The following is a 22395-nucleotide window of genomic DNA, read 5'->3' on the forward strand; positions in this document are numbered from 1 at the left end:
CAAAGCCCAATTTTACAAACATTACTTTTCTCTTACAAATCCACACCATGAAGTTACTAGAATCACTGTTTTTCTGTAATCTACAAAGCTCATATATTTATTTTTTTAAATAAAAAGTAATTTTTTTCACTGACAGATATTTGTAAAGGTTTAAACTGATTTTCAAGAGGATTTATGTTTTTCTGCACACATTTTAAAAGCTATTTTCCCATTTCCTGCTATAAGAGCATGACATTCAATACAAATTTACAGTAAACAACATCCTGTCATGGCATCGACAGCTCACACGCTTTAGAAGAGCAAAATGGTACAAAATGTAAAGTTTTTGGGCTGCAAATTTTAATTTCTAGATTGATCAGATTCCTTTTTTTCATATTTTCTGCATGTCTTACATTGTTTTAGCCTGTGGCTCTCTACAGGACTTGCACTGGAGGTGCAGGAGGTCATAAGATGAGAAGAGATCAATGAGAGACTTCACATTCAGCCCACCTGTTCACACACACACACACACACACACACACACACACACACACACACACACACACACACACACACACACACACACACACACACACACACACACACACACACAGCCTCACCCCACAGGGACATGAAGATGGCGAAGAAGACGGTGGCGGGGTTGTCGAAGAGGTGTGAAGCCCTGGCGGTGCCGCAGGCCGTGCTGAGCTGCCAGAAGTCACAGGCTCCGTCGCACAGAGGACACATGGTGAAATTGAGACGCTCGTCACACATCTCCAGACTGACAGGGGGGGGGGGGGGGGGGGGGATCAAGAGGTAAGTCAAAGAGCACCAAGATCTGACAAAAAAAAAAAAAAAAAAAAGAAACCTGGACATCCTCGTTTCTGTTACAAAACCACAATACAAGCCTCTCTGCTTTGACCCTATTCATAGTCAGTGTAGGTGGAATTATCAACCTTTTGCTTCATGACACACACACACACACACACACACACACGCGCACACACGCACACACGCTGCCAGCCGTACCTTCTGTGTTCCTCCCACACGAGCCTGTCTAAAGCCAGATACAGCAGGTATCTGGGCAATCCCCGTCTGGTTTGTGTGTGTGTGTGTGTGTAACAGCATGAGTGCGTACATTTAATTTGTGGTGAGAAGAAATCCTTTTTTTTTCATTCTAATGTAGCATATTATCTGGCATCATTGTCACTTGGAGGTATAATATGCAGCATTTTGTCTGTTGCTGTTTGGAAACTCCCAACATTCAATGTTGGCCCCTCCACCTTAGCTACACGAGCCAGGGAGAGAGAGAGAGAGAGAGAGAGAGAGAGAGAGAGAGAGAGAGAGAGAGAGAGAGAGAGAGCGAGCAGCCGGTCGTTCAGGCTAGACATTGTTTGTTTCATGGTGGTTATGCTCTCAAATCACAGTCACAAATAAACCCAACCACATCTCAGCACAACCCTGTGGGAAGGTGCCAGATTTGTAATGAATGCAGCCAAAGGGCACACCTTACGGTGGTTATTGGCTCAGGGATCTACCCGCCCATTGGCGCCCACATTCTATTTGTACCCCCCCTGGAACTTCCAGAACACAGCAAAGAAGAAGGTAAGAGATAATTCAAGCAGAGGGCGGAGTCTCAACAGATACAGACTATGCCACACACTTCTAGTAGGTCATAAGTGATGATCAAGAGTGATTATTTTTGTATCAGTCTCCACATTGTTTTGTCACTAAAGTGCTGCAAATCATACCTTGAACATCAGGAAAAATGTCACATTTCTCCTGTCAGTCTCACAGTCATTCGGGGCATCTTAACAGACTAGTGTTGGCCAAGCATTTCATTTTTATCTCACTAAGTAGCATACTAGAACTTGTTGTATGCCTCTGCAAACCGGTCATGTTGAAGTTCACATCCATGTCTATCCAAAAAGCTATCACTTCCTCATTTAATCCAATTAGACATTTGTGTAAATTGTACAAAATTAGCATAGGAATTTTTGAGTTATGGCCAAAAATGGGTTTTGTGAGGTCACAGTGACCTTTGACCACCAAATTACAGTCCCCAGCGTACAAATGTCAATTGTCGAATGGGTTCTGTCCATGTTTTTGCACCTTAATTGAACTGAAACGTGTGACACAAATTAAGCAGCATAGAGCTTTGCAGTACCTGGGTATATCAGTATCCACTGTTGCCACCCCATAGCAGAACACAATGATTCCCACTATGGAGGCCGGTATCAGCAGCTGAGTGTAAACACCGAGCCATGCGAAGTACAGACCGATCTTCTCCCCGAAGTACTTCCTGCAGGGTCAGAGGTCAGGGATTAGGAGATTAAAGTGCCAGTAAAGGCCTCGTCAAAATAAACCGTGTGAACTGAAGCCGCACGCAACACAGGTGTGGGAACCCTCATGCTGTGTTTGATCCTTAAATAGAGTAAGAAGCATGCCAATGTTTTATTTGGTGCTGTTATTGTTTACACGCTCCCTTACAGATTTGAGTACAAGCTCTGCCTGCTGTGCTAGGACTGAAGTAAAAGTTCAAGTTTTGATATTATTTATTAACACTCCTGAGTGCCGCACAGAAGACTGCAACGTCACATTTCGCCAACTTTAAGTCGGTGTGAAGAGCTCAGACAAAAACTAAAAGCTCTCTTAGAAACAATCCAAACTGTTGAAAACTCGGGCAGGAAATCTAGTGTTCATGTAGGACCCCTTTACTCATAGTAAGAGGCTTTCCAGGGTCTTTAACCATCCTTATCCATGGTCCTTTGATTGGTGGTACTTGCTGAGGGCAGAATACAATCATAGAGTAAACAATACTGTCTTAATCATTAAGTGTAATATACTCAGAATGGCCCTCCTTGTTTTTGATTTAAAGGACAAGGGCAATATACATATGTACATTAAAAGATATTGGTCTTTTTGCAAAAGAAGGAATTCCATTAAAAAAAAAAAGGAACTCTGGGAGATAACGACCAGATAATCTGGCTAACTCAGACTGCTGAAGACTCAAATTAGCTTCAGAAATGAACTTTAGAATTCATTTTTTCACAGAACGAGGACTAGATTGTATCACTCTTCCAGTGGAGTCGAGCCAGAAAGGGAACACTTGATAGTCAGCATGGAGCAGAGACACTAAACTGCGTGTTCGTAGTTGTTGGCGATTATAATCAGGGATTTTAAACAATCTGTAGGTTTCAAAGGTCAAATCCTGTCAAATAACAAAAGCTTATTAGCTAACTCTTTAACCATAATGCACTGCAGCGTCTGTACAGCTGTAGTGTGTCTTCTGTGACTGTTATCTTGGGTTGACAATTAGATGAAACAAACACATTTTGTGGTGGCATTACCTGACCAGATCAATGGGCTGGTACTTGTAAAAGGCCGAGTATTTGGCCCACTCATCGTGAAGAACCTGGCAACAGATGGGAAAGAGTCAGTGTGGGTGTATGCTGTATGCCTACTAGTTGTACTAAGTTGGAAATCAACAAACAATCCTCCGAGGCAGAGCTGATCCGGAGGCAGAAATAATGTGATTGGTTGAGTTAAACCTCAGCGGGTGAAGTCAAAGAACAGTTTGAGTAACACTATGCCAAAAACCAAGAGAAAAGAGGTAAAGGAGAACCACGAAAAACGATCTGGTTAAACAGTCATGAGTGCCGTGATCAAGATTATTGGAGACTATATGAAGTTGCTGTTTATGCTTGTCATTTATATTTTGTTTTCTGTTATTTTTGCTAACCTTCACTCCAAAAACAGTTTTTGTTTTGCTCCTTCCATTGTAATTCAAGTCTGCCAATGGATTTTTGTTTACTGCCTTCAGCGCAGCTAAGTCTGAGAAATGTTTATTGAACTTAAACTCCAATCTGTGGCGGTGTTACGCAGATGGGAAGGAGGGACACTCTCAGAAAAGAAAAAAAGAAGAACAGATGAAGATTACATAGAGGGAACTATTGTTTAGAAAAGCAGAGCTTCCCTTGCTTTCCAGAAAATTAAAAGGTCACAACAGCAGACTTTTAAAAATGTTGTATTACAGCATACGAAATGGCTCCAGAACTGTATCACATTAACAAGGTCACTTTCTGAGGAACTAGGGCAGTGGTAGTCCTTTTTGTGTTTTTTTTTATTTTTTTAATAGACAAGAAAATGAAGAGGAGGAGGAGAAGGGGAGGAAAGAAGGGAATGATGAAGAAAGAGGGAGCGATGAGAGTCGTCTACCTGTCTGTCACTCCTCTCCTCTGGGTGTCCGATGACCTTGTAGTCACCCTGAGGAGAGAGAAGAGAGGGTGAGTGCAGGCGGGGATACAAACACACAGACATCTCCAACCAACAGCACACTGTGCTCACTCAAACACACTCAATGTGAATTTGGAACTAACTTTTCGGGCCGATTTAATTCCGACCTGCACAGGTTAAAGTTAATTTAACCCATTGTAAATCACTTTAAAAAAGTTACAGGAATTATGTCAAACCAATGCCATGGAAATATATTAAATGTACAAAATGCAACTGTTGTTACTGATTAATTATTAAGGTAAACTCAATGCTATCTTTTTTGTTGTAGTGTGGGATATGTTAATGATTAGTAACAACATCATTTTTTGCTGAATTGCATCAAACACTACAGTGCTCCATAGGGCAAACATGAGAACGTTACTTGATCTGGTTTTAAATTGTAAAAACTACAGGGCTCTATATTGAAAGCCTGGTATATTAGAATGCATGATTTTATACTGTAATGGCTGTAGGGTTGAAAAACTCAGTTTAAATTAAATAAAGCGTCTGTATTTTCTCTACAGTGTATAAGTAACTTATTATAAGTTAAACTTCCAAAATTTAAAAATAACCTGATGAAGGTCTACGTACCGAAACGTCGTGACTAAAATACATTTATACGCAAATGAAGAAGCCAGTGTGCGGAAGTTTTTGTTCTATATTGTCTACCTAAGGTATTCTCCTACGCACCTGTCGTCCTACTGGAGTGCAAAAGTTTTGCTCTTTTTATAAACTTCCAAAATTTGAAAAAGATAATCACATTCTTGCAATATAATATTCATTAACAGAGCCAGAAATTGGAAAAAATGTAATGCCCAAATAATGCATAAGGGATAAGGGGAAAATATCAACCTGCAGAGATTTAAAACTTGCTTCAGCCCGTAAATATGTGACTACGGTGTCTCTCACTTACTGAACTTTTCTTTTTTTTCAGGATATTTCATCATAACATAATAATGCAGTTGATAGCGGGGATTGGTAAGAGCCCTCTTGTAGTTTGTGCACCTAATGTGTCTTTTTCTTCCATTCTTATCTTTGGCCTCACGCCTACAGAGGAAAACTACTACCTGCTTTCCCCAGTCGTACAAAAATACAACATGTAAGATTCAACAAATCTTCGACTGTGACTCCTTTTTCAGGCAAGCTTCCGCTTTTCTGCTAATTGAATACTGCAGCAAAATAAACTGAAACCGATGGGCGTCTGCTGGGGATTCCCGACCTCACACTTACATCGTGTAGAGGGAAGGCGGCGTCATACACTCCTTTAGCTATCAACGTGCTGATGCCTGGGAGAGAGAGAGAGAGAGAGAGAGAGAGAGAGAGAGAGAGAGAGAGAGAGAGAGAGCAGAGACATTATAGACAACCCCAAGGGAGTATTTGAACATCACTCTGAGGTGCTTTTCTCCTCCTGCCTTGTCAGCCAGATCATCATTGAATCCTTCATGAAGCTTTTTATTTTACATTCTAATCAAGTACTGTATCCACTGGAGGGAAAGGGATGATGATGGAAAACAACCGTTATTTGTCTGGAAACTTCACTAGTAGTTTGTGCTGGAGAAATCCAAGCAGCCGGTGAAGTAATAGTTGAGTCACTGGCATTAAAGAGTGAGTTTACACCAAATGGGCACCAATATGAGGCGTGAAATGAAGCACCTACTGTTATTTATCTCACATCTAGCACTGCGACACTGCTCTGGTGTGCGGTGCAAGCGTGAGGCCGCACCCTGCAGCCTGCACCGTTTTAACTCCGCCTTTCAGTGTGGAGGCACGCTGGGGTTTCGGTAACGCAGGTGCTGCTTTTAGTCTTTTGAAAATGTTCGTGTGTGGTAGCGGGAAGTCTGATGACCTGGCACACCCAACCGGCTCTGTCATCAAAGTGATTAATCAATTTGTTATCGGTGCTTCATAAAAGGGGGGAAATGTGATAAGCCGTGCTATTAATGAAACCTACGAGACACAGTACGAACGTATGAATGCTCACTCAACTGGCTACATACGACCACAACTCACAGAGGCCCCCTGCTTCAATCTCTGCCTGACCCAAGAAGTGTGACCCACTTGTAGAGGAGATGGAGAGAGACGCACGGTGTGGGCTCCATCTGTGTGTGTGTGTGTGTGTGTGTGTGTGTGTGTGTGTGTGTGTGTGTGTGTGTGTGTGTGTGTGTGTGTGTGTGAGGTGAAATTTATACACCAATAATGAAAAGGCAAGAACAAAAATAGAGGTTAAGGAGATGCAACTCTCATTTTCTCTCCCCCTTCTCCCCCTGCGGCTCCGTCAGTACCCTCTGGCTCAGACCTTCTGCCGCGGTGGGACAGCCAACCAGACATATGGTGGACACTGGAAATGAAACGGGTGTCAGCTCATTTCTAAATGGGAGTGATGGGTCTCATACATGTAGAGGCAGCTGTTCTCTGCATATCATAAAGAAATCTACATATATATATATATATATATATATATATATAAACACTAATGTATTTAGTTGTATATCACAGACAATGGTGGACCTATTTCTCAAGCAGGGAGAAGTCTTACTGACACGATCCTTTTTTTGTAGCTGTTGTTACCATCTCCACAGACTTTGTACACATTTGTTTGCAAAAGTCACAAACAACTGACAACGCCGTTGAGGTTAATTGCCGGTGGTCCCGGTGGACGCCAGCGGTCGAGAGTGTTAATGAGCGAAGCCAAGTTCTTGGAAATGCCTGGTGGGAACGGTTATGCTGAGAATCCCAAACAAAACAAATTAGGGTTCACAGAACGCACTCCTCGTTTGGCTGACACTCTGCTTGACTGCTCCTCGCCAGTGAACTCCCCGCCGGCGTAATCAATATCACCTCTTCTAGTTCACCTGCAGTCTATCAAAGCCCCGTCGCATTTGAGAGTTTCAGCGCAACCTTGAACCTCAACTGGCAGTTGGTTTTACCATGCTGTGTCAAAGCCAAACAAGCATCCCAGTGCACTCAACTATCACCCAACCTAGTGCTGGGGTTTTAATTTACCAGGCTATAGATGTTTCGTAGCTAAAACTGCCAATCCAATCGAGTTTCAAAATACTCCAACCTCATATTGACATATTGTAGAAATTGATTTTAAAGCAGATCTAGGTGCTGTATAAATGCTGTGGGAGTTTCATAATGCTCAATCTACAGAGAAATTCACACAGCCCGTGTTCAGAAACTGGGCCTTGAAGCAAGCCGTTGTGATGTCAGTGATGAACAATACAAGTTCAGCTAAACTCATAAACACTGAGTCCCCCGAAAACACTGACCAATCTGAGCAGACTGGGCTTTTTCACAAGGTGGGCTTAAAGAGACAGGTGCTTAAAACGTAGCGTTTCAGGCAGAGGGTGAATACAGGTATTTTCAGACAGAGAGTGTGAGAAATATAATAATAATAACCATAAAGCAAGTAAACATGTTCTAGTAGAAAACCTAAATACCAGTATGAACCAAATATGAGCATCATATGTCACTTTTAAACTGCTTTTGACCTGATGGAGGATATTTCTGGTGTATGTTAAAGTGATCGGCATCACAACATATCCAATAAAAGGCTCATAAAGCACTTTTATTAAACCAAACCAGGTTTTTATTCCAGTATTGTGATTCATGACCTCTTCTGTAGATCTCTGTTCTTTTAAGCTTGGAGGGAGGCCTGAAGGCCAAGGAGATTTAGCGACTTTCGGAGCTAATAAAGCTAGCAACTATCATTAGAAAAGAGTCAGCAACACTCGGCTGGGTTTTTTGATTGGATCATTTTTTAAATTGAGTACTCTCTAGCTGGTTTCTTAGGGTTTACCAACCCTGCATTTAAGCCTGTAGCATAGCTTATTAAAGCATATTACATCTAGAATGGGGTTCAGCTCATGTCTTTCATCTAAACACTGACTAAATCAAAGTGTACCGTACATATCAATGTGAAAGTTTCAAAGGGCTGGAATGGGCTGCATATGCCCACTAAATCTGGTATCCTTACCTATGGTTTGACAGGTTCGCACACACACCGTCCGTCTCAGGATCTCATATACCTAAAACAGATATGAGAATATTAGACTGGGGATACAAGCTAATCCTGGACAAACATTTAGAGGAGAATCTGATTCAAACACTCACTATTCGGCCCCTTGTGGCGTTGTCAAAGAATGTGTCTTTAGATGCGATATTGTATCTGAAAGAAACACAGCCAATGAACAAAAAGTTAAAAAAAAAACTGAATCCATGTGTGCTCTTTCTGTTTGTTCTTCTCTACGTCCTTGAATTAATGTAGCTTATCACATGCTAACTTGCGCATTTCACAAATAATCGTATCATTCAGTGGAAAAATGTTATACTGGATCTTATCTCCTTAAATAATACTGGTTACCTACGATCACTTAGTATGTCATAGGATACAAGGTTGTCATGGAGACTTACGCTAAGGTTTTTGAAACTGCATGGTGTATTTTAAAATGTTGGCACAGACTACGGGCACAACAATCAACCAGGGATATGGAGTTTTTTTATCATTACTTGGAATATTAGCTCACATTAGCCACTTAAGCTACTGGCACCAGACCAATTAAGGATATAGCAATGAAACCATTGAGGGTATCAAATTGATCAAAGGTGAGTTTTGTTGCTTACAAATTATTTTCTCAGTTATTACGATATATAACGTATCAGTTATTCTTTCAAAAGCTACATAGTTTCACTTTAAATATGGCTGAGTTTGGTAAATCTGTGAAAAAACAGAGTTGTTTGTGATAGTGTTGTGTTTTTGTGTGTGACTCACAGGTGGAGTTTGTCCCTGGAGAAGCAGTGTGTGAGAAATTTGGTGCGTTCTTGTTCCTGGTGAGGTACTTTGGGCTGGAAAGGGTGGTTCATTTTCCTCCACACTGTGCTCATACTGGACCCGAAACCACTCTCCTCTTTCAGCTCGTAACTCTGACCAAACACACAAAACACAGTCAGTTAACCAGTTACACGTGCTTCACATTCAAGTGCCTTGTTGTTCTGAAGAAAAAATTGAGTGTCCCTGAAATGAAACCATTGGACATAATTATTTGGAATATCATCATAATGATGAAGCCTGCCTCCCTCATTACCACAACCCTTAACCCCAAGCACTCCAGTGGAGCTGCTCAGTGGCCAGCAGGACAGACTGTGGTCGTATTGGACGGCTTTATAGTGTGAGTATGTGTAAATGTGCTAAACTTCCCTGAAGGAGCCACATGTAGGAGTACATTACTCAATTATCTACTCTCTTGGTCTCTGTCTCTTCTGTCCACATAAATAACAAGAATATAGCAACAAAGAGCTACTCAACATGGACCCCCTGACTGGCTAAAGAGTGGTACTCAGATCTCACCGTCTTGGTGGGGACTTTAATCTTGAGAAACTCAGCCTCCCGACACAGTACTGGCCAGGGCGCGTGGAGACGAGTGAAGCTGGGGCCGTAGTTCTTTAACTGAAAAACAAGCAAAACTACATGTTAAAGATGTGATATATTGTCTAAATTGTAAGCATCCGGGAACCTTCAGGGACGAAGAAAAGACATGTCTCCCCAGTCTCGTGGTTTAGAATCAGTGTGCTCAAGGTAAGGTGCCGGTCATATGCAGTTTTTTATGCGCACAAAATCCATTACTATCAATGCGGACAATGTGGTAGGTGCATTCAAAAGCAAGAGACTTCCTAAATAATAATGTTCAACTGTTGGAACGTTGAAAGTACCAATCACAAATGGCAGAAATCTTTTCTTTCTTATGGTGGAGAAGAAGTTAATCACTTTAGTGCAGGGCTTCCAGGAGCTTTACCATCTGTCCCACCGACTATCTTACTTTCTTCACCCATTCTATCCAAGGACGTCACAACATCTGGCCGAAAGGTCACAAAAACTGTTTCAGACAAATCGAACGGTAAAGCTACTGTTCGGGATTTACGGTCCTGGAAATTACCTGAAAAATTACCGTAAAATTCTATGTTTGTGGCAATAAATTACCAGATTGTTTGGCTGAAACTTCCTGCAGTCTTACCAGACCATCTGTCAGCCCTGCTTTGCTATTCATTACAGTCCACAGTCCTCAGTATGTTGATGTACTTTCCACTCAGCTGCATTCGCCTCTAGACCAAACTCAAAACTGGCCTATAGAGCCGTAACAGAACATTTACGGTTCCACACTCTAGGGTTAGACTTTACATCTGAACCATCAGCCTGACCCACTGAAACACTTTGGCAAACCAGTTTGGCTAGCAGCATTACTGGTATTTATGAAAGATAGATGTAGCCTCTGTTTCTGAGGCAAAGCCTGGAGCTGTTTTCTCTTGCAGGCTGTTTCTGACACATTGGAGGCATTTTATTTTTTTTATGTTCGCAATCATCATCTCCACCAAACAGATAGAATGTATTTACTTAATGTCCAAATAAAAATCCTGACTCATCTATCTTGTCCTGCTAATGAATCATGGGCCAGTTGCCCACACTGTAATTATCATCAAACATTAAGCTGCATTAGCAAAATCTGATAATTAGCTGCTCCGGATAGCGTCAAATTGTACGTGATTGAATTATGAATATCAGTGCATTAACAAACCCACTCCTGCCTCTCTGTAGTTCACTCAGCAGACGAAAAAAAAAAAGTGTTACTCGCAAGCAGCAGTTCAAACCAAAATCTATGTGGCAGCCATGACGGAGCGATGTGAGTGAGAGTGTATAGACAGAAATGAGAGAGAGCCTGCGGGGGACAACAGCCAGGTAACCTTACCCTCCTCAGACCCCCAGTCAGCTCCTGCTAGAGGGGAGGGGAGGGGGTGAAAAGAGAAAGGTGGCATGGCAGATGATGGAAACCTGAAACGATTCCCTTTCTCCTCTCTCGACTCCTACTCTCCTGAGATCTTTCACTCCCCCTCACCACATATATTACTGTACCTTCTGCTACCCGCTAGACTCCGTCTCACTGACTGATTGACTGACTGGCTGACTCACTAACTGTCACTCTTGCTCCTCTTAGATTTCATTATCTTTCCCCACTCGCGCTCGTCCACGCCGTCCTTTGTCCCGCTTAGGGACATGACGGAGCGTAAGGCCACCTGAGCTTAAGCCCTCTTTTAATACAATTTAGTTTTTATACACAACAGGTGTATTTGAAGGACAAACGTTTGCAGGTGCTTTGCGGGATTTGCTTTTAAAAAAACGTTCAACATCAACCGATTAAACTAAATGATGCTGGGGGGGGCCTGATAGTCACACTGAACTGCTGTTGTTTCACTTCTTTATTTCAGTCTGATGTCGTGTTCATGTTTGCTGTCTTTGGCCTGAGACAGGTTGATATTTTTTACTCTTAACAATTAGAATTAGTGCAGAATAATCAATGAACACAACACGAGACATTAATAAATCACTAAATAATTTCAAGATTTAGGCAGCTACTGGTTCCTATATGATATTAGAGATAAGTTTACTTATTAGAAGAACAATGAAATATGGGGCAGCTGTTGCTCCGTGGTTTGAGCAGGTCATCCTTTAACAATAAGGTAGGAGGTTTGATCCCCCGCTCCTACTGTCCACATGTGAAGGTGTCCTTGAGTGAGTCACCAAAACCATAGTTGCCCCCGTTACTAAATGCTTAGGAAAGTTTAAAAGCAGAGAATACATTTAATGAATGAAACTAAATGTAAATGACAAATGCGATCCAAGTTAGTTTAGTTTATTTTTATTTTAAAAATAACTGCACCCAGTCTAATAATCTTGCTGGCAATGCCAAAGAGTGGTACCAAGATGTTCTTTAACTCATCCGTGCGCATTAGTGATGTAGAGTGGCACTATAGAGCAGGCCACACCCAGCTGTGTTGTAGTTGGGTGTGGTCAGAGTTTCAGGAGGCTTGCACCTTTTAACCCACAGAGGCCAGCGCACCAATGTCTTTCCTCCCTCCAAAATCTAATGTAGAGTAAGCAGGACCAAAAAAAAACAGAGTTACGACAATACAGGTGGCTGTTTGAGTTACTGGTGAGGCAGTGAAATAGGATCCAGGAAGTCCAGCTGGAGTAACAAACAAATGCGTTATTATCAAAGGTATAACGATGCATTGATCTAGATTAATATATATATATATATCAATTCAATGATAAACAAACCAACATGATTGGTGCAAATTGAAAACATCGATCACTTTTATCATCTTTAAGATACGCCTTTATTTGGAAATACCCAAGGCACGTCGAATCATATTTTAGTTGCTTTTTGTGGGCTGATTTAAATGTAACTGGTTGTGTTATATGAGCACATCGTCTTCACGGATGAGACACGTTAAGGGTCTAAGGTGGTCTGATATCTAAAAATAGATAAACGACAAATTAAACATACACACAATAACTGCTAAAACACACAGTTCCGCAGTTGTAAATAAAACTCCTGAACTGTATCTCACACAAATGTTTCTCCAAATTAGGCTACATTTCCCAGAAGCGCTATTGCTTGACTTCCCTCCTCCCTCTTCCTGAAGAACATACACACATAGGTAGTTTTTTTTATATATTGCCGATATCAGCCCCCTCCACCAGCTGTAATCACCACAACTCTCACATTCCCTCAGAATCAGATCTGATTCTAAATGTAAAGTAGTAGAGAAGAAAACTGACAGCTGACTTCCTGATGCTTATTGTAATCTCAAAACGAAGACATTAGCAACGATCAATTGAAGTAATGTTTCACATCTCCACCTCCTCACTTACTTGCACCCACCTCCAACCAAAGCCCATTATATTCTACCCACTTGTTCAGGTTCACTTCTCAGCTCTCTCGCCCCCTTTTTCCTTCCCTCTCCCTCCTCCCCTCCCTTCGTCTTTATCGCTCCATCAATAAGCAAGGGGATATAAATACCTTTTCAGCCTGGAGAAGGTTAATTAGTAGAGGGATTTCCAATTAGCTCTTTATCTCTGTAGGGGAGGGGGGCAAACTAGGGACGCAGCCGGGGCGTCTTTGGAGGTGGGGTGGGGGCATCAAATATGAGAAGGTGATCGGTCGGGCGACGGGATGGCTGAGCAGAGAGTGAATTGGTGAGCGGAGAGAGAGAGAGAGAGAGTAAAAAGGTATTTTGGTTGGTGAGAATGAAAAGATAGATATGGAGGGCGAGCGAGAAGGAGACTGCATAGATCATAAAGAGAAACACTAATGAAGACAAAGACAGAGAGGGACACAGGAAGACAAAGACGGCATAGTTATTAGTGGAAGTAATTGAACTGGGTTGAGTTGAGCTCCTCGAGACCTGCAGGTGGTCTGTTGTGGGGATTCAGCCGGATATTATAGTATTCTACAACCACAAGCTACCTGTTCCATCACACAGATAAACAGACATCATTTGCATCGACTCACAATATCATGCAAAGCATTTCTTTCAAGTACACTGATAGCAGGACTAGCTACAGGTTTCTGCTGTAGAGCCGTCACAGAACACACTGAGAAGAAGTGCCATAATGTAACTTAATAAGATTTTGGGCACATCCCTATTACGTGGAGTTTGGAGTTGCCTTAGTGACGATTATGCTTACACTTTAAAATGTGTCTTTCTGTTGCCTTTCAGTAAATTAGTAGCTTGCTGTGGATTACTTTAATCTTGTAACTGGAGCAACAGGGCAGCCATGTCCTTGAAAAGTCCAAACAAGTGTGAGTAAAGTGCAGTGGAAAATGTGTTAGTCTGTCTATATGTGATAGCCTTTTAACACACAATTTTTTCTAGGCAGGATCTGGCCTTTTTCCAGTGCATTCTGGGATAGACTCCTACCACCACCCCTAAGCATGGAACTATTGAGAGAGCTTGATATGGCCCCGCCAGTCAGCCTTTGCTTCCAATTTGCCCCCGTTGTCACTCATGGATTTGCAACTATGAAATCCTTTGCGGCCCAAAAAGCATTTTCCCCTACAGACCACCACTACAAAAAGACGCCTGTTAAACCTCCAACGCTCTCAGCACATAACTATGTTCATGTGTGTGACGTCATTCCCATGTATGGACTAAAGGTGGCACTATGTACAGTGTGCTGTAGGACGCATTAGCAAAAAAAAATAAGTTAACTTTCTTGGCTAATATGCTTAATACTAAAAATATAAACCCCTTTGTCGAGAAGAAAATGGATGGCTCAATGTAGGGCTGGCCAAAATCTTCTATCACTGTATATATATATATCATGGTACAGTCATTTTTTTGTATATTCAATAAAGAAATGGTTTACAATAACAAACCCTCCGTCGTCACATTTGATTATGGACTTCTTTTATTTGGTCGAAGAAAAAAAACATGTTAGACAACAAGAGACTCAAAATAGTAAAACTAGAGTTCTTTCAAAATGGAAGCTTTAAGCCTGTTAAGCAGTTTGTGGGGAGAGAATCATCCTCTCCTGCTCATTCTGTTTCCCAAGGCCCCAACAGACTGAACTCTACAAAGGTCCCAGCTCCGCTCCTTGAATTAACATCTCGCCTGGATTTAATCAAAAGAGTTCTGTGCAAGGATGTCCCTCAGAGATCGAAGGTCAACTCAATAATCCTCAGACACAGTCAACAAGTTTGACATTTCAGCACTCTTTTTCTTTCAGCATCCAATTAACTCTGAAGTCAAACAGGTTGGACACGAGAAGGAGAAGCTAGGTCGGTACAACGCCCACATTAATTAAAAAGAATATATACTTTTAGAACTTAAATATGTTTAAAATATTAATGTATTCATTAACATGATCCAATCTATTTTAATCTTGAAATAATGATCTTAAAATACTGAATTACGCAGTAAAACACATGGTGAGTTTACACTCTATGACAATATAGGACATTATTTACAATTAATAATTAATAATACTGTAGTGGTGCTGCTATAGTAAACATGGTTAAATAGTAAATTCTGACAATAGAAAAATTGCACAATATCATTATCTTTGTTGACCTGGTGGTCAATAACAGATGGATGGTTGGTTCATTCAGTGCCACATTTTCAACGAAGCCAAACTGAGGAGTCCTATCCAAATATGCTAAATATAAAAAAAATGCTAAATAATAGGTTTGGGTGGAGTAAGATGGAGTAAAGGGAGATTTGGGATTCATCATTCAATACCAGGACCTCAAACAGCGTCAACCAGAATCTGAGATTAACTATTATCCCAAAACAAGTACTACAGTGTCCATTCCAACCTGTTGGTGAGATCCGTCTCTGTGATGTAAATTCATTTATTTCAAATTAGTGGAGAATCTGTTTCTAGATCATTCCGGTGCAGACACATCCTCTTTTTTTGCTGGTGCTATAAAAGAGTTAAAACAATTTGGTACATCATTTTTTTATCTGCCGAAGACTATAGTGACAAAACCAATCGGCCTTTTCTGATTATATACTTGTGAGGGATTAAGTGAGCGGCAAACTGCCAGTTATTATCAGACAATGTTCCTTCTCTCTGCCGGAGCCGCCTCCAACCGCAATCTAGCCGATGGAAGGAGTGTAATTATGTTTGTCAGTCATCATGTAAGAGTACCCCTCCGTACAAATGAGGGATACTGGAACACACGGCTCCCCCTCTTTGTATATGCCACGCTCGAGCGGCAGATTCGATCTTCCCCTTAAATCCACGAGATGAGATAAGGAGCCACCAGTCAGTCAGATAATCTCATCCGGGCTTAGGCTCTGTGGCCGCACTGTCAACAACCTGATTAATGCTAGCCCGCAGACCGCACACACTGCCAACTGGCCGCCAGCCAGCGCACACACATGTCCCCAAAGTCACATGTATTAAGGGAAATAGGCACACACACACACAGAGCAAACCCTAATACTGTTCAGTGGAACAGTAGGTCTGCCATCCTGCATTTTAAGCGCAGATAACTTTTCCTTGAACACTGTGAGCCCATTGGTCACCAGATGTATCATTGTTCCTATTTCTAATACCTAATATTAGAAATAGGAAATAGTCACTCGCCACCTGATCTGTACATCCAGCCCAGTCGCTGCTGCACATGTGCAAACTGGAATCACACACCTGTGAGCCACTAAACAGCCAGTGGGTCAGCCCAGACCTTCCTGCTCTGCTGAATGAGGGAGCTTATAGCTAACATTAACGGTGTTGGCCGTTGAGTTAAATGATGCATTCAAGCTCTATTCAGTAAAAAAATACACATCAGACCATATGACCTGACTTTGTCATGACCAGTTCAAATGTAATCTTGTAGTTTTGGACGAGAAACCTGAATAAATACAGTTGCAATATATAATAGATATTATTGAGGGAACTTTGTAACAAATGGAACTTAACTACATTTGGACATCTCTTTGGAAGCTTACAACCAGAACACACAGAACACAGAACGGGTGCCAAGCACCTACTACACACACACTGACATACAAACACACACTGACATACAAACACACACACTCACACACACATACTAACCGAAAGCAGGACACTCTCACTCTCACGCCCTAGTAGCGGTTGCTACGTTACACACAATCACAGGTCACATGTCCAAATAAAATGACCCGTTTCAGGCTTAATTACAAAATTGATGCCTAGAGGTGAGTGCAGCAGCTGTGTTGGTTACAGCCACTAGATTTTTAAGTCTGCCGGCTCACAGGCCCCTCGCGTGGACAATTCAAAAATTAACAGAATCACAAACTGTATTTACATTTTGTGAAGTAACTCTAGCTTATAAGAAGATACAAAAGAATAGTTTTCTGAGTTCAGTTCAAATACTCTGAGCTCCACAACCTTGGTCTGATCTGCTCTTGCAGAATGGCATGCTCGATATATTTGGAGCATGCAGGACAAACGCCAGTCTTTACAGATCCACACTATTGGCTGTGAACATTGTTGGTTACAGGATTATTTTGTCATAGCAAGTGTTGATGAAGGAACAAGGCTAAATGACTCATCAGACTCCATTGCTCAGGTTTGCAGGTGTTTTGCAGCCTGCATCAATTTATGCATTTTTGTGTGTTGCCCTGGATACAAGCTGTTTCTGACACAGGTCTCTGCCATTCTTTAAATATCAATTTTGGGGTATTATTATTCTGGGGTCGTTTTTTAGAAAGATTTGGTGTTGATAAAAAAAAAAAGGGTCCTGTCATGTTTCTTTTGGTTGAGCTTAAACGGTATCACCCATTTCTTTGCTGGTGTATTTTGTCCATGTTTGATATCCTATGTTGCAACTATTTTCCTAAAATATTCTATCTAAAATTTAGCTTTTTGTTATGCTTGTTTTATAAAGCTGTAAAACATATTCTACGATTTAAAAATACTAGAACTACATTTATTTAAGGCTTGACCCCTTGGCCCAGGAGCCTAAGGGGTCTATGACAGAACCAGTGTGTGAATAAAGAAGCCATCATGGGCATGTTTATATGGATACATAATGCATTGAATTGTGAAAAAGATATTTGCCTGTTTTTATGAATAAACAAGATAATTATGTCAGTAGATCTGAGAAATGTTTTATGGAAAAATTCCTGATTTGATTTTCTGAATTTACAATTTATCCTAAAATCCCAAGTGAAGCTCACATTTACTCAAGAGCTTGATTACTTAGAAGCAAACGTCTCCCATATGTTTAGTTGAATTCATTTTGGTTTGAGGTTGAGACATTGGGAGACTTGTGTCTTTAAGTAAATTGGTACTGTAGTTAGTTCGTCGACATTGCCCAGTCACCTCAGAACTTTGCAGTTGTTAAATGTAAAGTCCATTCTTATCTGCTGGACTCAGCGGTGTTTCACGGATATAATATATGATGAATCTGAAATGCATTCAGTCTCGCTATGTGGTGTCTCAGGAGACAATGTGGCAATTGCACCTCTGTTTCATTCACACCACTTTTGAAAGTTTCATTCCTGAATTAAACTAAACAGGCCGTACATTTTGCGGGACAAAACAGAGCAGATTTTTTATTTTTAAAGAATTCTCATAATAACAAAGATAATCATCTTGCTAAATCAGAAGAACAGAGCAGATTTTTTTATTTTAATGAAAACCTTTCAAAGAATTACAGACATAACTGTCTTGTTATTTTCATGAAAAATGTTCCTAGAATTACAGACAGAATCATCTCATTAATTTAGAAAAACAGGCAAAACAATGCTCTTCTTTCAGTATGTGTATGCCCTTTTCTGTGGAATTGCTGACTTCTTTTAACAGATGACATGGTCAGCACAAGGTTTAAACACCTTGTGCTGACCATGTCATCTGTTAAAAGAAGTCAGAATCATCTGAATCAACTGATGTCATATAGCACGGTGAATTTTGAGTGTAATTTGTGAAGTTGACCCAGAAACGGTTTGGTGGTACTGTGGGGAAAAAAGATCATATTTATGTCATTTCTATGATCAGTTTTCCCATTTGTGGTTAAGAGGTGTGGCGGCTGCAACTACCAACCAGGCATAAGTAAGGTAATGTTTCAAAGTTATTTTGATTAACATCAGGATACAACACAAAAGACATTTGTTTTGACCCACTTTATTTTTCCAGATTGAGTGCACGCAATCCGTTAAAATTGAGTTAAGGTTAATAACTTTTCTGTCAGTGTCCTGTAGCCGATCATCCTTCTGGCAAAGGATTGAGCTGCTGCATCACACCTGCCTTAATAGATTAGCCTGGACAATTGGACTGTACCTTTCCACCACAACCAGACGGGTGTTCTACAGAGTCACTACATATGCGCCACGGAAGAGGAATGTCTTCTCATCCTGCAATCAACTATGGACTGGCCATCATAGTATAAATAATCATGCAGTTAGTAGATGAGGGGCGGTGTCTCTTGGTCAGAGGAGCACGCACTGTGTTGTTTTAAACTAGGTTCTGTTAATCTAAGTCCTGCTTGAACTCTATAGCAGTTATGTTAAGTTTATATTATTAATCTATTTTGTCACTTTTGCTTGATTTGGTTACCCATCTTAAATTTTGTAAATACTTTGGGTGAATAAAACCCCACATTTTTCCACCTTCACTGCTCTCCCAGCTTTATGCTTTTGTTCATACGCTTTAACTGAGTGGGCCTACCTGTGTATCAGTTTGTATTGAGCTACAGTATGTTGGATGTATTTTGTTGATTTAATGAGAGTTATGACACTCACTTTTAGGTGGATGTTGCTATTATTTTGTCCAAATGCAGCAAGGTGTCTAAGGAAGGCAGAAAACGTAAAGGAGGTATTTAAAAGTTGAATAGACACCTCTTCGTGACACTAGGCTCTTGCTAGTGTAATAGCCACCTTATATCCTTAACAACACATCCAGTGAGTTTCACCCACCTCTTTCCTCTACTGCACCATCTGAGCCAGGTTCCCATGTAGGCGCTCACCTTAAATAGCTCAAGACGGAGTTACATCAGATCCTGTGTCAGGGTTTATCTTGAAAATCCTGTATTTCCATGTGTATCAAACTACTGGCTGCTGGTTAAATTATAATCCTGATTACTTCTCCAGGTATTGTGATCAAATAGATCAACAATCTTCATTAAAAGACTATGCTTTTATCAAACAGTTTAGCATCTTTAACCGCTAACAGACCAGCAAAGGAACATGCTAGTGGTTGTGTACATTTTTGACTATTATCTACTTATATTACCAACGGGACAAAAAAAGAAATTGTCTCTCAGTGGGACAAAACCACAGAGAATTATCATCCGGCTCTGCAGTTCCCCTCAGCTTTAAGGAGAGTTTTAGCTTCTTTCGGCTCATTGCTTTGGTTTTAAGGACCGCAGCTTTACTGTTTTTCATCAGTGTTGTTTGCCGGCAACAACATACAGCTTTTTTTCAACATAAAAGTACATTTATGTTTTTTTTCCAACATAAAGGTAAAACACAAGTGAATACACAGAGGAGCATTTAGCAGCTAAAGAGATCAATAATTCCCTCAAGAGTTGGTGGGGATCAAATCAAAGCCAGAAAAAGCACTTCAAATAATTGTTAGTTACTTCCTGTTTTTAGATTTAATTGTTTCTTAACCTGTTCACCATATCAACGAAGCTGATAATACGTCAGTGTTAAGAGCTTGTTATGCTGGCCCTAAATAGACAAAACAAATCAATTAAAGCAGGTTTAACTGTTGACTATAAGCTAATGTCATCATGTTTGTTTATATTTCTTATTTTTATTGCATATTTTATTCGTATTCTTTATTCAAATCTTATTGTCTTACAAGTTGAGCCTGCCTGAACCTCTCCTTTTAGTGCACTGGAAAATAGGACAATAAAAACCTTCATCCTTCATTGTTCCTACCTTCCAAATTCACTAGGCTTTGAATGAGGGTTGCTCATTAAAAAATGTTCTGACTGATAGCCGACCCCAATCAATAACAATTAACAGACGAGATTAGTGCCTTGCATGCAGGGGTGCTGTGGTTCAAGTGCCTAACAAGCAGCCCAGCAATAACCAACAGGTTAAAGCCCTTATTAATCACGTAATAATATAGAACATTATTCTAGGTGACAGTACAGTGCCTTGGAGAAGAGAAGAAAGGGAGGACATGGACATTAGCGTGGCCATACATGCACACTCACCTCTCTGTCTCTCTCTATCTCCAGGCCGGCCTCCAGCAGGTTGGCCTCAAACTCCTGCCTGATGAGACGCATCTCGTGGTCGGCGGGCTCCGTCGGCTCGTTCCCTCCCGCTCCACCGAGCTCCATGAACACCTCGCCGACTCGAGCAGCCTCCCCTTCCGGTATGCTGCCTCCTCTCCCGGCCGCCGCATCCGAGCCCGTCGAAGGAGGGAAGTTGCCGTTGGAAACGATGGAGAGCCTGTCGTGCGAAACTGAGGTGCTGGCACGCGATCGTATGGAGCCGTGCCGCCGCTGGTGGAAGACCAGGACGTAGTCAACTTTCCGTCTGCCGTCAGAGAAGTAAAGGCTCTCTCCACTGCACTGAGGGCTTGAAGGTGGGCCCACGACCTGAAGGGAGCCAAGAGATATCAAAAGGAGATGTAAAATATATAAGCCAAAGTGTAAAAACAGTAGCAGTAGCACTAAATCTTCTCTATCATGCTCTCATCTGTTTACAATAATCATCAAGGCCTCACGATCAATTTCACAAATACACACTGTTTAAAGAAAGCACGCACAGGACCTTTATCCAGCAGTGGCGTTATGTAAGAACCGTTTGAATGAACTTAAACATCTACTGCACTGTCAGCACACGCAACCAGAAGTGGCTTTTGGCAGGTTCTCACAAAACACTGAAGTGAGAACCTTCCGCAGCAGAGTGGGCAGTCAGCTCACCTCTGGCAGTTTTATTCTTTATTTAGACAGAGGGAACGTAGAGAGGGAGACTAAACACGGAGGACACAGGAGGGAACGCTCTATAGGCTCTGGGTAGGTTTCTTACCTATCAGCAGGACCGCTTGTTCCTCTATGTTACATACCTTTTTTCAAAATTTTGGGTCACAGCTTTATATATTGCATTATGTTTTTTCATTTTGTCGAGATGATAAATAACGCAACATCACTTACATAAATTTGATGGATAAATAGATGGGCACATGGCCAAGCTCAAGTTTCACATGGAGTAGACCAGGCTAGCTTAATGTTTCACTTATTTCTTCACTGTGCTGTAGCTCTGCCATTGGTTGCCTCTTGCTAAACAGAATAAATGCTATTGGAGTTGGCTTTAACTATGCTTCCAAATCATTTTTTACATGTGTGGGAAAAATATCATGCTTTAACCCTGCAGCATTGACATAATGCCTTTTAAATTGATGTGCTGAAGTTGTTAGCAAGCAGTTGTGTATGTGTACAAGCCAGGAGTTATTAACATAAGCATTCATTTGGAGCAGTGTTTCTGGCCACCTGGCAATCATACTTAATATAGTCACTCTCTTTTAGCTCTGCTTTTGGTCTCCACCGTCGTCTCGTCAAACTTCCAACGACCCTGGAATAAGCATCAGACTGGTTACCTCCGCCAAAAGCCAATGTTTTTTTTCCTCTGGATTTCAGATAATTGCAGAAAATAAGCTCTGTAGCAAACAAACGTTTAAGATACTTAAAATTTTGTTCAGCTAGATAATTGAAATGAAAAACACTTTTACATTTTTTGAAGCGTAAATGAAATTGCCAGAAGTAAAAAGCTAACATTATGCTATAAACGAAGTATACCACTGTCGCTGAGCGTGAGTACAAGCAAGTCTTTATAGACGGACTAATAAGCGTGATG

The 22395-nt window shown here is 41.1% G+C and overlaps 1 protein-coding gene across 1 annotated transcript in view; it reads right to left on the reverse strand.

Moving 5' to 3' along the window:
• Positions 1 to 22395, reverse strand: part of ano2b (anoctamin 2b) — a 63744-nt gene that overhangs the window by 39886 nt on the left and 1463 nt on the right. Inside the window, exons 2-11 of the mRNA XM_054624404.1 lie at positions 20751 to 21137; positions 9605 to 9703; positions 9029 to 9180; positions 8371 to 8425; positions 8234 to 8285; positions 5485 to 5540; positions 4198 to 4245; positions 3330 to 3394; positions 2147 to 2281; positions 600 to 760 (exon numbers count right to left, since the gene is read on the reverse strand). Of these exons, the coding sequence (XP_054480379.1) occupies positions 600 to 760; positions 2147 to 2281; positions 3330 to 3394; positions 4198 to 4245; positions 5485 to 5540; positions 8234 to 8285; positions 8371 to 8425; positions 9029 to 9180; positions 9605 to 9703; positions 20751 to 21137 (1210 nt within the window). The remainder of the gene's footprint in view (positions 1 to 599; positions 761 to 2146; positions 2282 to 3329; positions 3395 to 4197; positions 4246 to 5484; positions 5541 to 8233; positions 8286 to 8370; positions 8426 to 9028; positions 9181 to 9604; positions 9704 to 20750; positions 21138 to 22395) is intronic.

Source organism: Anoplopoma fimbria, chromosome 23, assembly GCF_027596085.1.
Source record: "Anoplopoma fimbria isolate UVic2021 breed Golden Eagle Sablefish chromosome 23, Afim_UVic_2022, whole genome shotgun sequence".
In the NCBI taxonomy this organism is placed as follows: Eukaryota; Metazoa; Chordata; class Actinopteri; order Perciformes; family Anoplopomatidae; genus Anoplopoma; species Anoplopoma fimbria.